Source organism: Vitis vinifera, chromosome 9 (assembly GCF_030704535.1).
Source record: "Vitis vinifera cultivar Pinot Noir 40024 chromosome 9, ASM3070453v1".
Lineage (NCBI taxonomy): Eukaryota > Viridiplantae > Streptophyta > Magnoliopsida > Vitales > Vitaceae > Vitis > Vitis vinifera.
In genome coordinates this window covers 7,551,314-7,572,094 of record NC_081813.1, presented here as the reverse complement: position 1 = coordinate 7,572,094, position 20,781 = coordinate 7,551,314, and the positions used below count along the sequence as shown (strand labels likewise).

At 31.8% G+C, this 20,781-nt stretch overlaps 1 protein-coding gene across 2 annotated transcripts; it reads right to left on the bottom strand.

Moving 5' to 3' along the window:
* Positions 1 to 2,785: 2,785 nt before the first annotated feature.
* On the bottom strand, positions 2,786 to 15,450 carry LOC100254354 (protein REDUCED CHLOROPLAST COVERAGE 3). 2 transcript variants are annotated; one of them, XM_003632768.4, is made up of 23 exons: positions 14,814 to 15,450; positions 14,651 to 14,712; positions 14,445 to 14,537; positions 14,243 to 14,315; positions 12,678 to 12,968; positions 12,514 to 12,578; positions 11,927 to 12,058; positions 11,774 to 11,815; positions 11,143 to 11,676; positions 10,669 to 10,823; positions 8,537 to 9,029; positions 8,237 to 8,299; positions 8,043 to 8,144; positions 7,494 to 7,811; positions 7,326 to 7,418; positions 7,073 to 7,174; positions 6,877 to 6,981; positions 6,276 to 6,409; positions 5,863 to 6,046; positions 5,635 to 5,766; positions 5,133 to 5,245; positions 4,963 to 5,044; positions 2,786 to 4,730 (listed from the first exon to the last, which is right to left on the bottom strand). In XM_003632768.4, the coding sequence occupies exons 1-23, from the start codon at positions 14,881 to 14,883 to the stop codon at positions 3,060 to 3,062; spliced, it is 5,109 nt and encodes a 1,702-aa protein (XP_003632816.1). In that variant the 5' UTR covers positions 14,884 to 15,450; the 3' UTR covers positions 2,786 to 3,059. The 2 variants fall into 2 exon arrangements, with proteins under 2 accessions (XP_003632816.1, XP_019077763.1); XM_019222218.2 differs by lacking the exons at positions 14,243 to 14,315; positions 14,445 to 14,537; positions 14,651 to 14,712; positions 14,814 to 15,450 and adding an exon at positions 13,293 to 13,315.
* Between the last annotated feature and the right edge of the window lie 5,331 nt (positions 15,451 to 20,781).

Below are 20,781 nucleotides of genomic sequence, written 5' to 3'. Positions count from 1 at the left end.
GATCATGGTATCGCAGGCTTGAACTGCACGTATAAGCTCTTTATAGTCATCCCCAAGACCATTAAGAATTTTGTCTGTTCGGTCATCTTCATTCATTGATGCCCCAAGAACAGCAAGTTCATCAGCCCGACACTTCACCAATTGAAGAAACTCTGTAACAATTTGAGACCCCTTGGTTAGATTTTTAATTTGATTCTTTACCTGCTTGATGCGCCCTCGAGATGGCTTGGCATATGTGTTTGCTAGGATCAACCAAGCTTCTGCTGATGTTTTGGCTCTAGCAATGAACGGAATAATTGTGGGAGAAAGATATCCAACTAAAGCATTAAGGATCAATTGGTCTTGTCTAATCCAGGTATTGTGAGCAGGATTTGGTACAGTGGTGTTGTTTTGAGTGATAGTGGAGGGTGGACAAGGTTTGGATCCATCTATATATTTTTTGTGTTTAATTAACCAAAAAATATGGAAAAATATTAATTGCACCAAGGGAGGGTTTGGGACTTTTTTATTATTCCAATTATAGAGCATGAGGAGAAAGGGAAAGTGGACAACTTATTTTCATTTCTTTTTTTTTTTTCTATTTATAAATACACCCAATAAGGGGTTGTAAAGTAAATTTACATTAATTCTGGACTATATCCTAAGATGATCAAATGTTATGGTAAAAAAAGTTGGTAGAGTTTCAAATTCTAAACTTTAACCAAACATTAAAATGGAAATCTTAAATTTTTTTAAATTAATTTTTTTAAAATTAAATAAGAGGTTGACTAATTGATTGCTATCTTTGGACAACTTAACTAACCCACATGGACAAACCTTTGACTCTAGGACAGCGAGTTTGACTTTTGGGCCACCCAAAATCCGAATTATGATGGTGTGGTGTTAGAACTCTCTATAGCAATAGTACTTGATCTTATGTCTTATGTGTGGTTACTGATTCTCGTATGCAATTTTGATACCTACAGTGAGTTTTAATACTTAAATTCATGGTTAGTGTCCATGAAAAAGAATTTCTATAAATTAATATGTGATTCAAGGGATTTTTTAAAAGTATATGGTGGTTTAAGAAAATAATTCGTAAATTACCGTATTAGAAAAAATATTTTTAAATCTAATGTAGTTTTTGTGAATTGAGAAAGAGAAAAATAAAAATGATGTTTTGAAGGACATTTATTTTCTTTTCAAAAAAAATTATAGGTAAAAATTGTCTTTTGGAATAATAATTCTAAAAGTTCTTTGAAAAAACAAAATTATAGGTTAAAATCGTCTTTTTAAGAGATGATTTCTTTTTATTATTTAAAAAAAATTAAAAAATCTAAAATCTTATAAGGAGAAATAAACAAAAAAAAAAAAATCATGTGTAACATTTAAAATAAATTTCAGTTTATGACTTACTAATGCTATTAAGTTTCATAACTTTTTAGTATTAATTAAATTAGTTTTTGAGTTTCAAATTAATTTTAAAATTAATAAATTTCATGTATCAAGGATAATTTAATTTGAAATTTATTTACTTGATGAAAAATTAAAAGAAATTTTAAAAAGTACATGTAATTTAAAATAATATAATATTTGAAGATTTTGTAAATTTTGAAGAGAAAAAATGAATGATATCATATTCAATTTTATTTTTTTTTATATTTTTTTTTCTTTTTAAAACAGAAGTGAAAATTACATTTACTTATTTTCTAAAAACTATTCACTATTTCACTTTATTTTAAAAATTTATTGCTAAATAACAACAACAAATAGTATTAAGAATTTGTAAAAACAGAAAATTATTTTTAAATCACATGACTAAACGTGCTCTAAACATAATTTTATTGTGTAAATTATAGATCTTATCAAATATTCTATTACACTCACAAATGAAAATTGGAATTTCCTAAAAACCTTTATAAAATTATACATTGACATCAAATCTTCAACGATGTAAAGAAAAATTATATAACTATATATTTGACTAAAAGGGATGAAATAATTCTCAAATTATGGATCTAACTCTTCTCATATTTTTCTTGAAAAGTAACCCATTATTTATATAAATATCATTTACTATCTCAATTATTTACAAATAAGTTTTAAAAGAGATAGTTATTTTTACACAAAATTAATAAGAATATTTGTGTTTAAATGATGCCAAAAAATGATAGTATGTCAAATTTATTTTCCATTCTAACCTAGGCAGAACAATTTCGAAAACAATTATCAAAAAACAGATTTTAACAACAATTTTCAAAAATAAATTTATGATGTTTTTTATAACAAAAATGTCTATTTGAGAATTTAGAATATTTCCATTCAATTTTTTGAGTTTTCAAATATTTTTTCCAAATAATTTTTATATATGATATTTTATTTTCAATTATTTTCCATATTTATATAATAATTTTTAAAAACAATTTATTGAAAATAAGTAAAAACAACTTAAAAATAGTTAAATATGTTCTAAGAAAACATTCCATTTTCAAATAAATTCTTACAAACCTATTTTCAATCAAAAGATTATAAAATGTGTTATAGTTTCTAAACCGAATTAAGAATGTGTTTGGCATTAATTTTAAAAAATGTTTCTAGTATTTGTAACATTTGAACGATAAAAATATTCGAATATTAAAAAAATTAAAAACAATTTTTAAAATTATTGTCATACTCTTAAGTAACATGCAATATTAAGATATAACACCTTTCTCATCAAGTTTTGATTGAACATAAGTGAAATACCTCCCAAAAGGACGTGCATAACTAAACAAAACAAACAAAAACAAAGAGAAAAAGGAGGAAATTATTGAAAGAGGCACTTAGCCTTTCATTGATCAAACAAAATCTCTAAACAAGAGAAAACAACAATTTCTACATGGATTATTAGAACATCCGAAGTGGGCTTCCCTACATGTAGAGTTCCAACTCTCATATGATACCTGCAACTTCCCTTCTATCATTTATTTCTCAACCATTTTTTACACTGTTGAAATGGGATCCAAAGATGCTTCTATCACACTACAACTGCTTGATGAACAAGATAACACCTCTCTCATTTTACTCATTTTCAGTTCTTGTCAGCGGACCGAAGCGCAGATTGATTGCTGATTGTACAGCCCATTTACTCCGTTTGTGAAATGTTGCCTATTTCTTCTCCGCTTTGTGACTACTGTAAATCCCTCACCATCACCGTTCTTGTTCGCATTTACATCTGGTTTTGCCTGCTGACTGTCACTGGATTCAGACACTAAGTTGGTTTTCCCCTCATTCCCGTAAAGGATTGTTATAATTGCAGTGTCGTTTGCAATGGCTTCTGAAGAACTTCCAGTGTATTCGTGCTTCTCATTGACTGCAGCCTCACTTGGAGGATCCAGGTTATGCTGGACTGACTTTACAATGAAGCTAAGCAGTATCTGCCTTGCCAGCTCCGACTTCTCCGAATCAGAGGTACTCTTTTTCCTTCCATCTTTGGCTTTATTGGTGGCCTTCTTATCAAGATTCTCCTCTTCTGTGGGAAGCTCTTTATTGGTTTCAACAAAAGAATCCAACTCAGGTGGAGCTTGTGAATCTGCATTTGCAGTTTTTGTTTGCCAAGCTCTTCTAGGAACAAACTCTGGTGCATGTGGGTTCATGATTCTTGAAGGCCCAAATCCGCTTCGTCCGATGACAGGGTTTTGGTATTTCAAATATCCGTTTTTGATGCGGAAAGAGTTATTTGTTCGATAATAGAGGGGTGATCTTGGTCCACAAGGAACTCTTGCAGCAACAGGAGGGAGTTCCATAGGCTCAGCAAGCATGCCTTGGCTGGCTGTTACATCATAAACACTAGTGACAGCAGCTGAGCTTAGGGTGTGAATCAGAGAGTGTGCACCTGGATTGAACGGTGGAGCTGCAGCTGAAAGCTTACTCCCATTTGTTTCCATGGGCTTTTCCTGATCATCTGGAGAGGACACTTCTTCAGGTTCTGAGGCAGGTTTCTCTGACTCAGTTACACTTCCATCGGCACTACCTTTTGTGTCTTCATCATCTGGTACTGCTTCTTCTACTTCTACCATGACCTTGTCGCTTTCTTCCCCCTTTGATGTCTCAAGAGTGTTAGACATCTGGATTTCAGTTTTCTCTTCAGTTTTTTCTTCCACCTTCTCCAGTAATGGTTTTAATATCGTACCTGGAGGTGCCACAGCAACTTCCTTGTAAGATACAGATTTTGAAGCCATGGCAGTGAGAGTTGCCGGTGCTGAGGAAATTTTGGAAACTGGAGTTTTCGCCTGCGGTTTATTCAAATCCTCTCCAGAACATGGGCTAATAACCTTTCGTTGCTTCAATGGAGCTGAATGAGTTGAAACAGTTTTGGGGGTTGTTCTTTGGGCAGATGTATTGATTTCCCGTCTGTGGCTGCTCTCTCTAAAATTAGAGTACTCAGACCTGCTCACGTTTAGCTTAGCAAGCTCTGGCCTTCTCCTGGAAATTCTCCGACTAGAAATGTTTCCAGAACGCCCCTTTGAATTGGCTTCTTGCCATCCCTCATCTGAGATTGTTTCTTGGATACTTTCAATTAATGTAACTGTCTGCTCGGTTCTAGTGTTACCATTGTCTGTTGGTTCTTTGGGAGGAACTGTGTCCAACTTCATTTCTTCAGTATTTTCTTCTACCACAGCTGTAGTTTTCTCTCTGTTATCATGAAGAACAATGTCCTTGGTCATTGCATCAGTCTGAGCTTGATGGAACTTATCACTAACATGCACCACCTGATAGAAACAGCACACAAAATCTTCAGCAATGCTCGCTAGAATGCATGATTAAGTTTCCATCAATCACATTTTCTTCAGTTTGGAAGTGTTAGCTAAGTTCAGGGTTTAACAATACTCTTAGTGGTATTGTTAAATGGGTTATCCCAACAGCACAAAAGCATTAGGACCAAATGCTACAGAATTTGGTCCATATGAGTGAAAAAACAAAGAGAGTAAGATAAGTAACTACCTTTGCACGCCGCTGTTTTCTCTGGGCATCTCCCCCCTTTGAATCTTGATCCGGACTAATGTAATCAAGGAGATCTGATACACTGCAAAAAAAGGGTCAAAGGTTTTGGAGTTCCAAGAAATAGTCACACAGCATAAAAACCAAGTAATATGGGAATACCATATCAATACCTAAGGTGGCCTTTGCTTGCAATAGATGCATCTGGCTTTGGAGTTCCATTTCTTGCTGCTTCTTGCTGCTCTAAAGCTTTTGATTCAAAATATTCAAGCCATGCAGCAGCATCCTGCATGAGAACACACACGCCCGTCAATTGATGACTCCATTTTATGTATCTATAGTGACATTGTATTAGCTAAACATGCCCTTAGCTCAATTGGTCGCATAAAGGACAATCAGCAACAATCTAACACATTTCAAAATACTTCTCACATGAGGTCAAGAAAGCTAGCAATCATAGGTGCCTAACCAGATGACGAGATCAGAAAGGATTTTATAAGATAAACAACAATGCATGTGACATCATTTTATTGTGGTCAAGTAACTCAAGAAAAATGAAGCAATGGTCAATTTTTTACAGTACTCATAATTTAAGGGGCTATATTCTTTGCAATTAAAATATTATTTCAGAGACAAGGAACTAACTAAATGTCAAGATTAGGAAAATCTTGGTACCTGAGTACGGAGATCCTCTGGCCCAAGTTTTGCTTGGAGTATCTGGAGTGTAGTCTGCTCATGTTGCACACTGAGAGAATATGCTTCCATCAGAGACAGTGCTATGGCTATGGCATGATAGCTGGCAGCAGTCTGCAGGATGAGAAGTTCAAATACAAAATTTAGCTCCCAATACATCAAACTTACACTAAGAGAGAGAGTGAGAGAGGGATGGAGAGAGAGAAAAACCTGTATGTGATCCACTCCTAGTAATCTTTGATTGCACTTAAGTGCTTCATGCAAGTATCTGAGAGCAACATGAACATTTCCCATGCCCTCTTCCATCATAGCCACATTAATATATGTTGCAGCTGTGTTGGGGTGAGACAGTCCACATGTAAACTGAAGAAGATATAAAGCGCGGTTGACATACCTGCCAATAATGCTTAGGGATGATCAAGCGATTCGATGAAAAGAAATATGATCAACACCATAAGATGCCATGCTAGGAGAATGAATGAGAATGCTCCAGAATAAAACAACAGATTCAGGAAAATGTTAGTTGAAATTGAACTTCACTCTTTTTAAGTAACTATTTACGAGAAACTTTAAAATGTTAAGTTTTGAAAGCTAGAACAGAAGGCCAGCCACTTCTAGCTTACTTCAGAGCCAATTCAATGTGTTGGAGACGATAGTAAAAAACTGAAAGATCTCCATAGCTTTTCATTGTATCAGGATGGTCAAGCCCAAGTTCCCTCTCATTGATATCCAAAGCCTTCTGTTGATATATAGTTGCCTAGACAAGGAAGAAAATTTAAGTTTAGAGAATAAAGCAACTGGACCAGTCACTTGCAGACATACAACACAGAAAACCAACGAGACCAAGCAGCTGGAAAAGAAATTTCAAATGTGAGTGTATCAGTAGACACAATATTCATGAGTTGGAAGCATTTTAGAATGATCAACAAAAAGTACTGATTGCCTCAGCCTTTGAACATGCACAAGCTATTTTAGCCTTGAAAAGGAGTATTTGGTTTATTCTGAAGACAAGAAGTTGAACTTTCCTAATCTGTGATCCTTATTTTTTAATGACTTCAATTTGATAGTTAGGTATTAATTTGAATTTTCATTACCCTATATCCCATCACACTCTTTTCAATAGATTATTTTAACTGTTAAGACAAATATCTCTGCTTCAAGGAATAATCTCAACTCAAATTCTTGAAACTAAAGTTCATGTGCCACCAAGAAAGATTGTATTACCTGATTAAAATCCCCAGTGTGGTAAAGAACAACTGCTAGAAGACTGTAAGCACTTGCAGTGGTTCGATGATATGGACCACATACAGCTATCATCTTTGCCAGTGCCTTCAAGTGAGAGGAATACAATAAAAAGGATCCATGAATTTCTATTTAGACAAAGAATTCACATTTAATACATATTGAATGATTTTGGTACCTTTGTTCCATAGTTAACAGCATCCTCTAGCTTTCCTTTATCAAGCGCAATCTTCGATGACTCCAATAAAGTCCGACCATCTGCAGAAGAGCACCCTACATGCTGTACATAATTTAAACATCCAGGTTGTTTTGAAGCCGTTAATAGCTGGCTTACCAAGAAGGAAATCAACTCAACACCAAAATTCTCAGGAAGGGCAGGGAGGGAAGGAGGGAGGGAGGGAGGGAGGGAGGGTGAGAGAATGGATTCCTACCTTACACACAGGAACCATGCTGATAATGTCATGTTTCCTGAAGGGGTTTGGGCATTCCATGTCATAATCTCTTGGAACCAACTCCAACCCAACCTGCCAAAATAATTTTTAGTAAAATAATGTATTGAACAAGATAAATAGCTAGAAGCAGTCAAAGAGGCATCATACCTTTTGGCAAAGTCCTCGAAGAATTGAGAACTTCCTCAAGTGTTTAAACTCATCTTTTAGTGTCCAACCGAATCTTCTGGTAAGAAAAGTTTTTAACCACTGTAATTTGACAACATTTTCATGTCTCGAGTTTTGGTCACTGTCTTCCATGGTGCAGCATCCCAGCAAGAAATTTAAGGATGATGCTATTGCTGCAGGCAAATCTGCAACATTCTCAACAGAACGAACAACTGCTTTGAGTACATGCTTGAATGCTCGAGTAACCATCTCATGAATACAGAGTGACTGTATGTGAGGAAGTTTCTCAGCAAGTTCCACCTGGTTTATCAAGAGTGATTAGAATCAAACAATAAATTCTTGACTTTCACATATAAATAACTAAAAGCCTTTACAGAAGTGAAGTATATGATGAGTTAACAAACACTACAAGTTGCACCAAAAAATTAGATTTCCAGAGGAAAATTCCTGATTAAGACAACTTGTCCTGTTAATTTAGCTTCAGATAGCAAAAGGATAGGTTTTTTATATAGAGAGGAATTAGTTTCTAACCACACGACCCAAAGAGCGCATCTGTAGTCCTCTTAAATGCATAAAATCCGTTAGCGTGCGGCCATCAACAGGAGAAAGCTCAAGTGATCCAAAGTCCGTCACCTAAACAAATAAGATATGGCATCCATAAAAAGCAGCACATAAGACCCCTAGTTTTTTATCTAATACAAATGACAGGATAAAAAGAATCTTACCAGCTTTGGTAAAGCGATTTCATCATAATACTTGTGTGCCATCTCAATAAGTTTGTCGGCAGACTGTTTCAAGAAGCAAACTTAAAACAATTAGTATCTTGAAAAGCACTCCCACAACTACCCATAATCATAATCACATTAAGAATCCAATGCTATCTAGTGAATGATGCATCCCTAAAATTATCTTGTAATAAAAGTTAATTTGTATACTAACCTATTGAAATTCTTTTCTCGGTTCTATTAATCAATAATATTAGTCAATAAAAATTTTTTGGTTATTGAAAAGAGTGTCCAAGAAACCTTTAGATGAAGACCAGTTCCCGTTTCTTTCAAACGCAAGTAGGCTTCCTTGCTAATTAATTTCTTCAATTCAGCCTCACTGTTGGACTCCCCTCCATCTATTCCACCATTTATGCTGCTGGGCCGAGAATCATTTCCTTCCTTAACATCTGTGCCACTCATAGTCAGTTTCTTTTCCCTCTTCTTCAACAGTTTAAATCGCTTCCCAAGACCTTTGACAGCAAGTTCAGTCCCATTTTCATCCTTGCGGTCTTTAGAACTGTTATCAGCTGGAGTTTCCTGTTTCTGTAGATGCTGCACCCAACAAGATCCGAGTTCCCATCTGATAGACCTTTCAGAAACAGCAGGCTCCTCTTCTAACTTAGCCAAGCTCTGTTCAATTACACTCCGGATCAGACATCTAGAAGTTTCTTGATCATCCACAGTGGCCTGAGGTGAGTGACATCCTCCAGTGGATTCAGCACTACATGACTTGTGAAGCAGAACCCGTAAACTGTATAAGATTAAAACCTAATGAGTCCATGGAGATGCTAAAAGAAACTAAAAGCAAGCATACATCTGAATCCTACGTGCTACAATATGTTAGGAAGTGTCCCAAATTCCTAATTAGTATAGATTCCTTTTTTGTAAAGAATATTTATAGGTTGATATATTATTGTAATATTAGACTTCCTTATAGAATAAGGAAGGTTGTTAGAAATATCTCTATAAATATTCTAGGTCATGAGGGGAAAAAGTTATGAAATGAAGATGGGTCTGTAGAGACTATACAAGGTGGACAAAGATGTGAGGAAGAACAGGAGGTACCCGGTGAAGCGAGAGGGCTCGTAGTAAGGTATGGATACAAAGAGTGGGGAAACATGAGATGTTTCGAGAACCCAATAATTGTATTTGGTTATGTCCTCTGTAATATTCTCTATTGTATAATGGAATCATTATCTCTCATTCGTGGACGTAGGCATGGTTGGCCGAACCACGTTAAAACCTCGTGTACCGTATATGTAATTGTTTTATCTTTGTGTTCTTGAACTACTATTGTTGGCATCAAAGCTTTCGCTGGCACTACAACTGGTATCAGAGCTTGGATTGAAGATTTCTGGAAGAGTAAAAGATCACAAAGCACACAAGATGAAAATAAAAGGAATTTTCACTGAAAGTGGAGTCGATTGCTCTTTCGTGGTGATATGATACAAAAAGGTTTGTGTCATGGAGAGATTGAAGATTAACTTCATAGAATTTGGTCCAAGGTGGAGATTATTAGGAAGTGTCCCAAATTCCTAATTAGTATAGATTCCTTTTTTGTAAAGAATATTATATAGAATATTTCTAGGATGATATATTATTGTAATACTAGACTTCCTTATAGAATAAGGAAGGTTGTTAGAAATATCTCTATAAATATTTTAGGTCATGAGGGGAAAAAGTTATGAGATGGAGATGGGCCTGTAGAGACTATACAAGGTGGATAGAGATGTGAGAAAAAACGGGAGGTACCCGGTGGAGCGAGAGGGCTCGTAGTAAGGTATGGATACAAGAAGTGGGGAAACATGGGATGTTTCGAGAACCCAATAGTTATATTTGGTTCTGTCCTCTGTAATATTTTCTATTGTATAGTGGAATCATTATCTCTCATCCGTGGACGTAGGCATAGTTGGCCGAACCACGTTAAAACCTCGTGTACCGTATATGTAATTGTTTTATCTTTGTGTTCTTAAACTAATATTGTTGGCATCAAAGCTTTCGCTGGCACTACAACTCAATAAAACAAGGACAATGCGGTGCAAATAAAATTAAATGCATGATAACATGAAGGGTGAATCTTCATCCTCTTAACAGGGGAAGAAGAACTAACTCGATTTCCAAACATGCCATTAGAGGAGAGGTATCTCCAAAATGGACTTGTGTTTTGCTTCTTCATTTTACTGATCAAATATATGATTGGAAGATCAGCGGATTACAAATTTTCTTCAAAATATTTCACACTAAAAGCCCATGGTTCAGAGATTTTTATCTCAGTGGAACAGCAGCAACACCCCTCTCTACAAACTACAGAGTGCTTATACCATCTACAGAATCACATAATATGTATGAGTTCTGTTTTGGGTGCAAAATGCTAGATTACAGATTCAAACCTGTTAACATTGAGAGAATTGGCTCCCCCATCTGGTTGATCATCAATTTCAATATCTTGAGCCATGAGTTTTCCCTTCTGCACATCACCAGCAACTTGTACAGTTGCAGTGTATCCACAGTGTCTTACAATGACGACACCCAATGAGGAAGTATCCTGCAAAAAGCTTCCTATGTTGTTCAGTCATATTTATGACAGAGATCGTAAATCTATGCCTCTAGAAAATCCGGTCTACAGCACGGAACAAATATCTATCAAAATAACCTTTTAAAGATAGCTAAAAAAGCAATGATGCTTACTGCAACAGAATGTAGGGCAATCAAGAGGCTAAATCTTAATAAAAGAAGCAAGCTGAAATGGGAAGCCAAGTAAACCTACTAAACTTTCAAAACAGTTTTCCCGATTGTAGTGACATTTTTTCCTATCAAATAAAGAAACAGAACCTTGGAGCTAGCAGAGGTAGAATGTTACTTACATGAACAACTACACTTTCATCTGCAGTCACACCTTTAAGTAAATTCCTTTGAGCAATTTCTTTAGCAGACATGCCAGGTGAGTAACTGCCATTAACTTTCCCTTCAGACTTCGACCTTGCATCTGCTGAATCCCACTTTACTGTAATACACAAGTCCCCCACATGATCCTTGTGCATGATTGAGCCTGAAGAACAGTTTGATGTGTCTTTTGAATTCACATTAGAATCCATGACATGGCGAATTGATGAAACAGCTTTAACGATAGAAACATCAACAAATAGATTATGAAGCAAAAAAGCCTTCCTGTCTCGGACCACCCTCTCCTCCTCAGTTTTGCAAGGAAGACTAGCCAATATTGCAAAATCCGTTGCCCATGGCCGAAGATCATGTTTACCATTTCTTCCCTGGCCCCCACCATTGCCTCCCCAACACTCATCCTCTGATGGTAGGGATGGGAAACTTGAAGGATTTTCAGCAATAGATGGAGGGACCAGCCATGTGTTTGCACGAAATCCATATGGAAGATTACCAAACTGGAAGAAGAAAATGATACAGCAAGAACTTAGAGATTTGTAGTTCCAACAGAACTAATTTACACTAGAAAAAAATTTTGTCAATAAAGAATATTACCTTATTGTGCTCTACAAAAGCTTTCATTAAGGATTCATATGCCTGAATTTATCACAGGATCACACAAATTAGTTACACCACAGAAATGCAAGTATGCGTATGAAATTAGAGTATCTCAAAGCAGTATATAAAGGAAAAGCTCGAAGCACCCACATTGGCAAAAGCTCGGCTGAGCTGTTGCAGAAGATCCACCAGGGAGTGGCTTTGTAAAAATTGCTTTCCCCTGGTGCAGAACCCTTTCACTGAAGCAGCCACTTGTATTAGCTTGCCGTTGCAGATCTTAATCTGTATGCATTAACAATTACTAAACACTACAAAATATCGTTTAAGGAAAGAAGTAAAATGAACTGATAATGAAGAAAAAAATTAGTACTACTGATCTATGCTGCCATTATGCTGGTGATCAACATGCCTTATGAGTCCTATGTGGAATTGGGAAGAAAACCAATTATCTTAATTTCTTGATTATGGAAGAAAACCGATTTCCATGATAAAAAAATAACAAAAATTAGGAAAATATTGATGTATCTTAAAGCTTCTGCAATAAAAAGAAACCATGATAAAGATTAGGAAAAAATGTCTTGAAACTTTGATTTTCTGTCTAAAAAAGAGAAAATTGGAAATTTTATCATGTTCTACAAAATTTGTGTAAAATGCTAAAAATTCATTACTAAATTAAAATTGATTATGAGCAAAGTTTTGTGAAATTTTACACATGGACACAAAGGGGAGAAAAGCACCTGAATCTCAAAATAGTCACTCTCTTGCTTCTCTCCTCCATCTTTCCTGTCGCTTCTTCTCAAATCTGCAAACACAATTCCAAATCACAGAACCCCATTAACACCATACACACCCCATTTCCATGACCAACAAAAAACCAAACCAAAAACAGAGCAAAACCCACTTAGAATAGGGGGAGAGAGGTGAGACAAAGCAAAGAACTCATAGAAATCAGAGAGTTTTGGGTTGGGGTGAATGGCAGCCATGTCATATCTCTCTGAGATAGAAGGCTCCACCGCAGACCCGCTTCTGAGCTCGCCATCCAGGTTCTGGTTCCAGGTCTTCCTGCTCCGAGCTTCTGTGGCTGCAGGTGGTGATCTGGTGTTCCTGGGTTTGCTGAAGAAGGTGGTGCATGCAACTATGTCCATGAGCCTACGTACATGTGCTACTGCATGGGCTTCCTCTGTATAGTCCTCTGAAAGATGATGGCATTTGTGTAGATAATTAATAATTCTTGGACATCAATGTAATTCATTTCAATTATCAGAGAGTTATTTTTTCAAAATACAATAAATTTTCATAACAGCATATAATGTTAAACATTGAGAGAAAAGATTAGATTAAACATCAAGATTGAAAATGAGATTGAATTTGATCTTAGTAGTACTATGAGTTTGTTTTTTAAAAGAAAAAAAAAACAATGAGCATAACCAACATAAATTTAAGAAATTAAATCAACTTTTGGAAAAGTAGGTATGAGCAGTAAGTCAGAGTTTGAAGCTTACAACAAACAACTAACCTTTTGTCCATTCAACTTATGCATTCACTGGTCACAAATTTATTTTCATGGAAAAAGATTTGGAATTCACTTTCCCTCTCAGATTCTTATTCTCTTTTTTTTTTTTTCCCCTATTTGATAGTAAAACAACAATAACAATATGCAGCTTTCATGGATTTTGTTACTCTGATTCTGGTTTTTAAAATATCTTTACCAGTACTGGTAAGCACCAAAAAAATGAATAAATAAACTATTCAAAAGATTCCAAACTACTGTTGTTTCATGTCTTATGTGTGTGCATCAATAAATGAATTTTATTAGGTCAGCTATAAAAGAAAACCATCCTCCAACTCCATTATATTAAAAAATAAATGAAAAATAAATAATAATAATAATAATAATAATAATTATTATTATTATTATTATTATTATTATTATTATTATTATTATTATTATTATTATTATTTAATCATATTATAAAATTGATGTTAGGGTATAAATTTAAAAAAAAAGTCTTCATGATGATATGATCTTTGAATTTTAAATTTTTAACTTCTCCAAAATTGCATCATCTCTGACTCTCCTTTTGATTTCAAGGTACAACAATATTTCAGAATAGTGGAGGCTACCAACCTAACTATTTTCCACTTAGTCAATCAATTATTCAATAAATAAAATACAAAACGGTATGGTATTTTTATTACTCAAATAAAGTGTTTCTTCCTCAAAAAAATTATTGGCACTTCTTTTAAGAATAAAAATAATTTAGGGTTTGTGGAAATCAGGAATATATAAAACAATTAATGCTTATTTTTATATGAAAAAAAATATTAAAATGGAATAAAAAAAGCATTTCTCATGGAATCAATAAAGAGATGCTTGGAAGTAGCATTTCCAATGAACATGGAGAGGCCCACACAGTGGTGAATACTGGCCTACTGGTGTATAAAACTATGGAAAGTGTGACCCACCTTCAACCATCCTCAGCAAGCATGGCTTCAGAGATACAACCTCTACTTTATCATTCAATCTCTGTCCCTTAACCTGATTACACAAAATTAATTTTGTTGATTAAATTAATAATAAATGTAAAAAAAAAAAAAGGGGGGGGTGGTTGGGAGGGGAATTGTGTTTTTAGTTCAACAAATTTGGGAAGAAAATTTTGAAGCTTGCCTCATGAGATAAAGAATAGTTGGTGAGATGACATGTTTCCACATTGACAGCTAGCAGCTTTTTCACATCAAGTATTTTATCAGTTGAGATGCCCTTCAGAGAGAAACACATTAATCACATATTAATTTTAGCGAAATGTGGAGAATGATAATTTTCTTTTCCTTTTTTTTTTTTAGATTTAAAAAAAATATGTATCATCAAATTACCTTGAGTATGACTTGTGATTCATATGGGGTGATGACAGTTATGTCAAGAACACTGGGCACAACTGCAAATCAAAAATAGTTTAAGCAAAATTACCCAAAAGGGAAATCAGAAGAAAGGCCTTTAAACCTGAGATTTCTTTATGCACTATGTGGGAATTCTTACCTTTTTCCTCCTTCTTCTTCTTCTCTGTTTTACCCTTATTTCCTTTGCCTCTACCTGACCTTGGAGCCATTTTGATTATGTTTTTTTTACTATGAAATGGCTATATTTGGAGAAAAAACTGAATACCCAGTTCAAAAAAACATTGCAGAATGTTGAAACAAAGCAGCTAAATGGAGAAAAACCACTGGTACATGGCCACTGATTGAAGCAAAATGGTGAGCATGCACAGGGTGAGATAAAACGGAAAGGGCTTGAAATGGCAGTACTTGGAGAGAAATCAGTGGTGAACCAAGCAAAGGGGGAAAACAGAAAATGAAAGAGAAGAGAAGAGAAGAGAAGAGAAAAGAGAAAAGAAAGAAAAGGAGCTGGGAAGTGAAGAAACAAGTACAGAGAGCCGAGGAGAAGTAGATAGGATAAGGGTGGGGGGTTTGGGGGGTTTACCCAATTGCGGATTTGTAGCAAATCCTGACCTCTCCTTGCTGCTCACCTGATTACACAAACACTCTCTCTCTTCTCTCTCCCTACATGACATGAGACATGTGATGTGGGTGTTTAAGCGTGAGAGAGAGTTTAAAGAGAGAGAGAGAGAGAGAGAGAGAGAGAGAGAGGGAGAGAGAGGACAAATGACAGGAGAGAGTGGGGGCGAATGAGAAATAGGGGACTGTTTGTTGACAAGTGGCGGTGTAATGAGCATGGCCGAGGCTTTTTGTTTTATCACGTGTTGGCACCCCTAGATTTGCCCACCACTTCGTTGGTGTTTCTTAGAATGCTAATTTGGAACTTTTGAACATCCCTTTTTTTTCACTTATTTTATTTCTTTTTTTCCTTTTTTTCCCCAATCCTCCCAACCTTTTGTCACATTTTTCATGGCCACATGTGCTTGTATTTTTATTTACTAGCATCAAAATCTCTGCTTTTTATCAAAAAAAAAAAAATCCAAAAGAATTAGGCTCCAAAATTTTGGAATTGTGACTTAAGATACAAAAATGAATCCTTAAATCCTCTCCCTTTTTCTTTCTTTCTATCACTTTATTTCCTATTTTTTATTTACTCACTTTAACTTCAAGGAAGATACATTAAAACGCTACTTTAATTATCTTTCGATTATTTGATTACAAAAACATATTTATGAACATAACTTTGAACGATTGAGCTATTAAATTTGAATCGTAATACTACACCAATGATTCCTTTTAAATAATATTTTCATTAAGGTTTTGTTCGGTTCACCAAAAAAAAATTTAAGAAGTACAAAGAAAAAAATAAATTTAAAATCGATAACTTATTTTTATATGTTATTTTAAACTCATTTCACTTATTTTAACTTTTTTAATATAAAAATAAATAATTTAAATATATATAAATTACTAACTAATTTTAATCATATCTTATTTTCTTTTGTATTTTCCATAAGATAACCAAATATAAAAAAATTATATTTCTTAATATTTTTTTTTTTTAGAAACCAAACATAACCTAAAGTTTATTAAAATTTCAAAATTATTTGTATAAGATAGAATACGTTAAACTCAACTGTTAAAAAGGTAATAAAATTTGACTTTTTACATAATCTATCCGTTTGGAAATCTTTTTAAAAGACTAATCATCTTAGATTTGGGATATAAATATTTTTCAAAAATACTTCCATTATTGTGTAAATGCATCAAATTTGAAATTAATTTGATATAATAGGCACATATCAAATTTGGACGAAAGAAACTCCCCAAAATTTTGTAATATTTAAAAAAAAAAGGGGGGGCAAATTTTTAAGTAGTGGGTGGCACAAGAGGAATCTAGAAAGCACTATTGCATAGCAATAAATTATTTCTTCTTATTATAGTAAATTGATTTGGTGAAGAAACCAATAGTTATGTTATAATTAGTATTTTAGTTTATCTCAACAATCCCAAGTTCTAGACTTCTAGCAAATTAAGAAAGTGCTCAAAAAAAAAAAAAGGAAAAAAAAAAGGAGCTTGAAAATTTTGAAACCCTTTACTTCAAATCAAATCAAAGTTGACTAAGACACAAGAAAAAATTTAGTTGATATTAAACAAATCATTTTTCTTTTAAATAAAAAGATTTTTTTTTAAATTGGATGGATCTAAATATTTTCTAAAATTCCATCCTTCTTACAAGGTTATGGTATGTGACAGATGGCTAAATCTATAATTTAGGAAAGTGTCAAATCTTTTCTTTTTCAAGAAATTATATTATGGTTGAGTATTTGTTATTTAATTAAAAAATAAAAGATTAATGATTCTTCTAATATAATTTCTATTTTTTGTTTTTAAAAACATAAACTTCTTTATAAAAAATTTAAAAAAAAAACTTACAAGAAAAGTATATACTTAACTTATATCCTTAAAAAAGTAATTTTAAAATATTTAATTTTTTTTAATATATGGATTTTTAATTATTTTTTAACATGTATCATTTTTTCACCTTAAGCATCTCAGAATTATCGTCAACGTTACTATTATTTTCTGTTTTTAAAAATATAAAATAATATTAACTTCCATATAGAATATAGCAATTTTACTAATTTAATTTTAAAATTTTAAAAACTTGAGGTAATTAAAAAATTTTAGTACCACAATTTTGTATATAATTTTAAAATGTAAGTAAATCTTAAAGGGTTTTTGTATTTTATAAATAAAAAACTATTATTTTCTATTTTGGAAAACAAAAAAAAATAAAAATAAAAATATATCCAAACAACATTAAAAATTTAAGATAATACTAAAAAATATTTTATAATAAATTAAATAAATATTAAAGGTATATTTCAATACAAAATTTATATTTTAAAAATAGAAAATAATATTAACTTCTATATAGAATATAGCAATTTTACTAATTTAATTTTAAAATTTAAAAATCTTGAGGTAATTAAATTTTTTTTAATATCTCAATTTTTTATATAATTTTAAAATGTAAGTAAGTTTTAAAGGGTTTTTGTATTTTATAAATAAAAAAAAACTATTATTTTCTATTTTGAAAAAAAAACAAGAAATATATCCAAACAACGTTAAAATTTTAAGATAATACTAAAAAAATATTTTATAATAAATTAAATAAATATTAAAGGTATATTTCAATAAAAGTTTCTATTTTTAAAAATATAAAATAATATTAACTTTTATATAGAATATAGCAATTTTATTAATTTAATTTTTAAATTTTTAAAACTTGAGGTAATTACATTTTTTTAATATCTCAATTTTTTATATAATTTTAAAATGTAAGTAAGTCTTAAAGGGTTTTTTTATTTTATAAATAAATAAATAAAACTATTATTTTCTATTTTGGAAAACAAAAAAATAAATAAGAAACGTATCCAAACAATGTAAAATTTTAAGATAATACTAAATATTATTTTATAATGAATGAAATAAATATTAAAGGAAAATAAATTATGTTCCTCTCAATTTGGATCTTCATGTTATTTTATTAAAAAAAATATTTATAAATCAATTGATTATTAAAACAATATTCATGGTATGTAATTTTAAAAAATAATAAGAATTAAGAATATTCCACTGTTTTTATGTTGTATAATTCTTGTTTGAAAATCAAATATTCAACAGAAACATCCAACTGCCTCCTTATACCCAAATATAATTTGGGTTGTTGAAGAAATTAATACTATGAAATGGACATTTAATTACTATAATTAATACGATATTAATTAATAAAAGAAAATAATAACAAGAAAAAATATATTTTAAAGCAATTAAAATAAAATAAGCATCTTCTTCTATCACAATAAATTTGCTTTAATGTAGAAATGAATATTGTTGGAACGACACTCATTAGGTGAATTTGAACATCCTCCGATGGTTGGATTCGGACTTTGATATAGGAACATTTGAGGGTGACTTGCAAGACAAGAAAGATCCAAGTTCTTCATAATCCAAATTAAAATGGCATTACTTTAAAGTATTTGTATTTTATAGGATTAAACTCTTTTTTATTTTCCTTACTTTTTAAATCAAAGAAGTGGTGTTCTACTTCTTATTTGGATTGGCTTTAAGAGATCGAAAGCTTATTTTAAGTTCAATAAAGTTTTTATATTTATTTGAATAATTTGTTTAAAAAACTTATCATTTAAAAATTTATATCATTCAAATGATAATTAGTCTTTTTCTTTCTTTTCTGTAAGGATTTAATTTAATTTAGCGGTACTTGAAATTATCTTTTGGATGATTTGAAATAACTTTTTATTATTAACTTTAATTAAGAATTTAAAATCAAAGTAATAATTTAAAATCAAATACAAATTGATAATTTTCAAATAATATTAAAATATAACTTCTATTGTAAGAACTCATGTCCAACTGCAGATATTGTTCACTCTAGATCTAAATGGATTTTTACGACTTTAAAACACGTCAATAGGATTAAGAGGAGTTTATACTTATATAGTACTAGAAATTTTCTCTCATATCCAATATGAGATATCACATTTATAATAAACAACATTTTCTTAACTTTCATGTTAAAGTCGTTTTCATTTGTTTTCTTGTAGATGTTTTAAAAATTAATTATACAAAAGTGTAAAATAATTAAAAATAAAGCACTAAACATAAATATTACTTTTATAATATATTTAAAAATATTAAAAACTTAAACACATTTTGGGTTTTTAATTAAACTTTTATTTTATAAAACATCACATAACATAACAGTTTTCAAAAACTATTATCAAAAACTATTTTTAAGAACTGTTTTATAAAATAGTTACCAAACAAACCCTACCTATTTTCAATGAACTCTAAATCACCCTAATTTTACAAATTATTTTATTTTATTTTCCATTTTTTTTAATTTCAAATGGTATAAAAGTAAAATAAAGAATTAGCTAAAAAAAGCAGGAAATTTCAATTATTTTATGTTTTTAAAAAATAAAAATTTCACATCTTATACAAAAAGTAGATACTTATGTTTTTAAAAACATTTTTTTTAATTTTTAAAATTTTAAGAAATAAAATGAGTTTACTCCCTCTAATTTTAAAAATTTTGAAAAGTATATTTCAAGAGAGAATAAGACAAGTCTCAATTTTTTGTATAATAGTCTTATATTCTAAGAACAATTTTTTTTTTTTTTTTGTCTTTTTTTTCTTTTTTGAGATGCAATTGAGATTTTTTATTTTTTATTTTTTATTATATTTTTTGTGATAGGCAATAGAATGGTATTTGAACACAAAATTGATAATAGAAACAAGTGGTGTTTTCACAATTCAATTTTGCTTGCCTACATGGTGCTCATGTTGCTTGCCCACATGGAACTCATGGTACATTAACTTCTATGAATTTGTCACAAGAAACCTACTCTATGATCCAACTATTCTCATTTTCAAATCTCTCTAGTCAATTTCAATAATTAATCCCTAAAATATCCCTTGCTCCAACCCCTAAAATCAAGCCATACTTGTACCTATCATGTTAACACAATTTGTAATCTACCATAAAAATAAAAATGACATAAAAAGTATCACTCAACAATTGTAATTGCGTGATGCACTTAGAAAATGCTTTGCCTAAGAAACAGTAACTTAGCCCCATGTGTTTCGTGGATTATGATCATGACTTGAATAAGATGTCTTGATTTTGACTTACCTATGGAGTGATTTGAGGGTGGATACTTCTTGTACACAAGAATTAGTTTTATGATTCAAATTTAGGTGGAACATTAATAAAAACATGAAGAAGAAAAAGAAACCTTAAATTATTGATGGTATTAAATTCTATGATACCTTTGAGGATGTCAATTTTTGAGCTTCGACCCAAAATAGTATATTTTAAAAAAAAATTCCAAAAACTAAACTTGTTTCCAAAATCATGTCCAATTTAATGCGTCTAAGTCATATAAACTGTCATGTCATAAAATCGTAGTTGGTGACTACAGTTTTATTTACGGTTTTAACTTTAAGTTTAAAGGTATAGTTGGTGACTACGGTTTTGACTT

What these genes read in the sequence shown, in the direction of transcription:
- LOC100254354 (XM_003632768.4), bottom strand. Translation starts at nt 14,883, where the DNA reads ATGGCTCCAAGGTCAGGTAGAGGCAAAGGAAATAAGGGTAAAACAGAG. An exon ending in ACTATTCTTTATCTCATGAG is followed by an intron (nt 14,316 to 14,444) that starts GCAAGCTTCAAA and finishes TTGTGTAATCAG; the next exon opens with GTTAAGGGACAGAGATTGAA. An exon ending in TGCGCTCTTTGGGTCGTGTG is followed by an intron (nt 7,812 to 8,042) that starts GTTAGAAACTAA and finishes TTGATAAACCAG; the next exon opens with GTGGAACTTGCTGAGAAACT.